Source organism: Asparagus officinalis, chromosome 1, assembly GCF_001876935.1.
Source record: "Asparagus officinalis chromosome 1, Aspof.V1, whole genome shotgun sequence".
Lineage (NCBI taxonomy): Eukaryota > Viridiplantae > Streptophyta > Magnoliopsida > Asparagales > Asparagaceae > Asparagus > Asparagus officinalis.
Window position 1 is genome coordinate 71,695,646 of NC_033794.1, and position 5,574 is coordinate 71,701,219.

Below are 5,574 nucleotides of genomic sequence, written 5' to 3' on the forward strand. Positions count from 1 at the left end.
GGTCTGAGACACCAAGGGGTGTCTCGGCCTAGCTGAGATACTAAGAGGTGTCTCGCTGAGGCCCTGAACGTAGTTCTGTGCGTCTTGTCCGTTTTAGCCGTATCTTCATCGTCTGAACTCGGAATCGTACGATTCAAGATGCATCGAAAATCCATCAAGAAGATATACAAGCTCCTATAATTGAATCATCTGTAGAGTGGATGGGACATGGGGGGTATTTCGTCTTTCGTAAGTGACACGGAGCTCCCGATCAGTTCGTGTTTTCGTTATTCCGAAGTTCCGTTACTTCGCATGGTTCATTGACTCACTTCATGCACTTGTCATCATCAAATGAGCTTCTGTGACTCAGATGACGACATTCATCATCTTTTCTTTGTCTCGAGTTGCGTGCAAGGAACAATAGGTAATTTTTGACACCTACAGCCGTCGCCAGCCAACAGTTCTCCTCTGACGTTTGCAACCCCAACCGTCAGATCCGCCGCTCCTCCCTCCTCCCACCGACGTCGCTAGCCACACCCGCAGCCAACTCGTCGTAGGCAAGATCCCACTTGCTCAGATCTGAATTTTTGTATTTATTATGAATTATCTGCAATTTTAGATCTGTTAATAATTATCTACATGTGCTTGTTGTTGAAATTGTGAATTATCTGCTTATGTTAGTTTTTGATATACTTATCTGCATAGATTTGATGAATAATATTAAATAAATTATAATTATGTGATAAATAGTATTTTCAGAATAATTATAATAGATTAAAGAATTTATTTTGACAACGGGACTATTTTAGAATAATTATAATATTTTTTAGAATTTATTTTGTTTACGAGATCATTTTAGAATGGTAAATATTTTTAAAAGAATTTATTTTGGGAAAATAGACTATTTTGAATTAGTGAGAATTTATCTTGTAAAAAGATTATTTTTGATTTATGAATTTAATATTTTAAAAGATTATTTTTAGAATAATTATGGTGAGAGACAATTTGAAAGGAATTTATTTTGTAAAAGAATCATTTATTTGAATTAATTTAGTTTATGAACGTGTTATGGATGATTGTTGACCGCGACATTTTATGTGCAATACATCCACCGATTCTATGATTCTTATTTTAATTACGTGATATACCATGTTTTATTTGCATAGAATTAGCTACATTTATTAATTCTTATTGTGTTTGAGAACCATTAGTAGTTCATGACTTAGTGGCCTTACGCGTCATGAACAAGACTTAGTGACATGTGTGTGTATGTTGACTAAATTAGGAGGTGAACCAGAATTCTATTATAGGTCATGTTTGTTGACTTAGAAAAACAAGAGATGTTGGGATGGGAAAGTCTTGGTTTGCATGATCGGATGTGGTTGTTGATTTATCTTCCAGACTCGCACTAGTGACATGTTTCATCCTGGGGTTGGTTTGTTGGACCAAGTGGCCTGTTTTGTCACTTTGGTCAGTGACCTATTTTGTCACCTGAGCTTTGCCTGAGTTCAGACCAGGCTGAGATCAGATTGTGTGTAGTCCTCTCACCGACTGTTTCTCGGTATTTGATGCGCGTAGGGGATTGTGAACAATCAGTTTTCCAGTATTGCGAACTTTTTGTGAACAATCAGTTTTCTAGTAATGCGAACTTTGACCTATTTGAGAGTGGACCAGTGAGCTATTATAGGATGGTTAGTAGCATGACCCCATTCCTAGATAATTTGATTGATTATTATAATCTAGTGGTGATTTGCATCTAGTGGTTAGAATTTTAGTTGCATACTTCTATTTTTATTATTATTGTCTTTGTTTTGGTCATTCGTCCGTTTCTCTTCTCCCTTGTGGGATCTTGCCGTGTGCCATGCACGCTGACGTACACCTATTTTCTCTGGTGTACGTCAGATTTAGAGGACGGACAGGTCTAGTATGGAGATGCCTTGTAGTCAGAGTGTATTCCAGATGGAGCAGAAGAGCAAGCTGAAGCTTAGTCTTTTCATTCCGTAGTTGTTGACGTATATTAGATTATTCATATAGTACTTTCTCTTTTAGTATTTGAGGGATTAGATATTTTTACGGTACTTCGGTTTAAGCTGTTAGACTATGTATTTTTCATATCTTGTTGGACTATTTTGTAATAAGTGCATGTTTGACCCAAACTTTATGTCTTAGATGTTATTCCATTTGTGATATGACATTTCTTATTCTGAGTTGTTTATGATATTCTTGCTAATTGTGATCGGGGACCTGTGACTTCGCATTTGTATATTACTTGACTCTTAGCGTATTAAGTTGAGAAGAAATGTTTATTTTATTTATTCTCCTCAATCTAATATATCACGGGCTTGTTCACGTTCCGATTCCACGGTATTTTGGGAAGCGGGGCGTGATAGGCTTTTTGGTGGCCCATGTAGCTCACTGTCCCGAGTGCCAACTACTAAGAATATAATGGACAATTTAGATGTATATCATATTTCATCTATAAGACTACAATTAAGCCCTTATCCTATTATCTTAATAACTATGTTTTAGTTCCTAATTTTTTTCAATTTTTTTATTTTGATTTTGACCTTAGTTTTCCTCTTGATCCTCGCTTTCCTTCAGAACCATGGTGGATACGTGTAGCTATGGTAACCCGTCTGGTAGTAATGCCCCGCCGCTTGAAGTGGACCCGAACCAACTCCTGGTGATGATTTAGGGATTGGTTACTAATCAGCAACATCTGGCTGGGCAACTGCAGCGGGAGCCACAACACCAGCCTCCCCCTCGCGTAGAGTCTGGTGTTAGAGAATTTTGATATATGCAACCCCCTTCTTTCTCTGGTGCTTAAGGACGTCTAGCAACAGAGGAGTTCCTAAAGGTTACCAAGACCATCCTAACGGTGACCCGTATTGCTCCTTTAGAGTGGGTGGATCTTATGGATATCCAGCTCACTAATACCGCTCGGATCTGGTGGGCTGTTGAGAAGACCCATCTTGAGAGGCCAATCCTGTGGGAGATGTTCACGGAGCGCTTCAACATGAAGTATTTTCCTCATTGAGCTCGGGATGAACTTCTGTGTAGATTTGTTGTGCTCAAGCAGGGAGGTCAATTGGTTGAAGAGTACGAAGCTGAGTTCTCCTCCCTTAGTCGATACGCTCCTCACTTGGTCACCGACCCTGCTATCAGGAGGTATCAGTTCCAGAAGGGTTTCGATAAGTATATAAGATTAGCTCTTGTTGATAGAGCACTTACAACTCATGACACTGTATTGGATGTAGCGCACGAGATCGAGAGTGTTCAGAAGGAACCTAAAGATCCACATGTGGTTCAGAGTAGAACACCAGTATCCCCAGCTCAGAATGTCGAGCGTCCCCTCCGAGGCAGCAGCAGGCTTCGCAGAGGTAGCAGTTTTCTCAGCATCAGCCACATACTCAGGCCCACACCTATTGGGACTTCGCTGGGCATACTCAGCAGGAGTGCTGCAAGCATCTTAGTCTATGCTACACATGTGGATTCCCCGACTATGTCAGTCAGGACTGTCCGCAGCGGCAGCAGGCCCACTTGCCCCCACCTCCAGCTCAGCACAAACCCTATCCTCGAGCAGGGCCTCTTCCTCTATAATAGCAGGTTTATCTGGAAGTGTGAAGGTAGCAACCACCATGTCAGACATTTATGATGTCAGCTGTGGAAGCTGAGGCGAACGACCAGGTTATGAGTGCTAAGTTTAGTTGCATACAAATTTTCCTTATTTAGCTTTACCTGATGATATCATGCTAGGATTGTTTATGAGTGCTAAGTTTAGTTGCATTTACCTCCTCCTGTAATAGGCAAGGTTCTTGTTTCTTTCGTTCCTACTTTATCACTCTTTGATTCTAGAGCTTCCCATTGTTTCTTGTCTCGTCAATTTGAGAGTACCCACTCTCTTCCTATAACTCCACTGACTACGGGATGGAATATTAACACTGGCAGTGGTGTTTTAGTAGCATCCAGTGGTTATGAAGCATGCCCGGTGGTCATCAGCGGTCGAGATCTCTTTGCAGATTTTTTGGTGATTGATTTGCCGAGTTTTGATGTAGTATTTGGAATGGATTGGTTGGGGTCGTTCTTTGCCACTATTGATTTTTACCGTCGATGCATAGTATTTGAGATACCGGATCACCCAAGGTTTGAATTCCTCAATGGCAGTACATTAGCTGGACCAATAGAGTACAAAGCTAAACTGAAGAAGGCAACGTTTGCTGCTATGCAGGTAGAACCTGAGAAGCTAATTGTAGTTCGGGAATTTGAAGATGTATTCCTCGACGACATTTACGGGTTGCTACTAGATCGAGCAGTTGAGTTTTCTATAGAATTGAAGCCTGTAACTGCTCCGATCTCAAAGACTCCTTTTCGTATGCCTCTAGCTGAGTTGGCTGAGCTTCAGACTCAGTTAGATGATCTTATGTAGAGAGGCTTGATACGACCCAGTGTATCGGCCTGGGGAGATCCTGTGTTGCTTGTGGGTAAGAAGGATGGATCCAAGCAGATGTACATCAACTACGTGAGTTGAATGCTATGACAGTGAAGAATAAGTATTCACTTCCTCGTATTAATGATATCTTCTAAGCTAGATTTATAGAGCGGGTATCACTAGGTGAAGATCAAGGACACTGATGTTCCCAAAACTGTGTTCCGGATGAGATATGGACATTATGAGTTCTTAGTGATGTCGTTTGGTGTGACTAATGCGCCGACAATATTCATGAACCTGATGAATCTGGTACTCTATGATGTACTGGATAAGTTTGTAGAAGTCTTTATTGATGATATCCTGGTATACTCTAAGAGTGAAGCGGAGCATGCAGAGCATTTGTGGTACATGTTGAAGACCTTGAGAGAGCATCGGCTATTCTCCAAGTATAGTAAATGTTAGTTTTGGATAGATCGTATTACATTTCTAGGACACGTGGTGTCAAGAGACACATATCTGTGGATCCAGAGAAGGTATCTGTAGTGAATGATTGGCCTACCCCTAAGACGGCGTCTGACATTAAGAGCTTTTTGAGATTAGCTGGATACTACCGTTTCTTCATCAGAGATTTCTCGAAGATTGCAGAGCTGATGACATGACTTACGAGGAAGGATGTTAAGTTTGTCTGGTACGACACTTGTGAGCAGGCGTTTGAGGAGTTAAAGTTTTGACTGATCTCGGCCCCGGTCTTGATGATACTAGATAAGAGTGGGAACTTTGAGGTTTTTTACGACGCATCTAGTAGAGGATTGGGATGTGTTCTCCAGTAGGATGGTCATGTGGTAGCGTATGCCTCTCGTTAGTTGAAGAAGCATGAGCAGAATTATCCTACCCACGACCTAGAGTCGGCAGCTATGATTTTTTCCCTTAAGCTTTAGAGGCATTATTTGTTGGGAGAGAAAGTGAAGGTGTTCACTGACCACAAGAGCTTGAAGTACATATTTACTCAGAAGGAGCTCAACATGAGGTAGCGCCAATGGTTAGAGCTGATGGTAGATTACGACATTGATCTTCAGTACCACCCTAGCAAGACCAATGTAGTACCATACGCTTTGAGCCATTTGCCGGTGATCATGACCCTCATAGATTAGTGGAGAATTCAGCAG

At 41.2% G+C, this 5,574-nt stretch overlaps 1 protein-coding gene across 1 annotated transcript; it reads left to right on the forward strand.

Moving 5' to 3' along the window:
- Positions 1,906–4,405, forward strand: LOC109835681. Its single transcript, XM_020403677.1, has 3 exons — positions 1,906–1,979; positions 3,040–3,605; positions 3,786–4,405. Exons 1-3 carry the CDS (start codon positions 1,906–1,908, stop codon positions 4,403–4,405), a joined length of 1,260 nt encoding a protein of 419 aa, XP_020259266.1.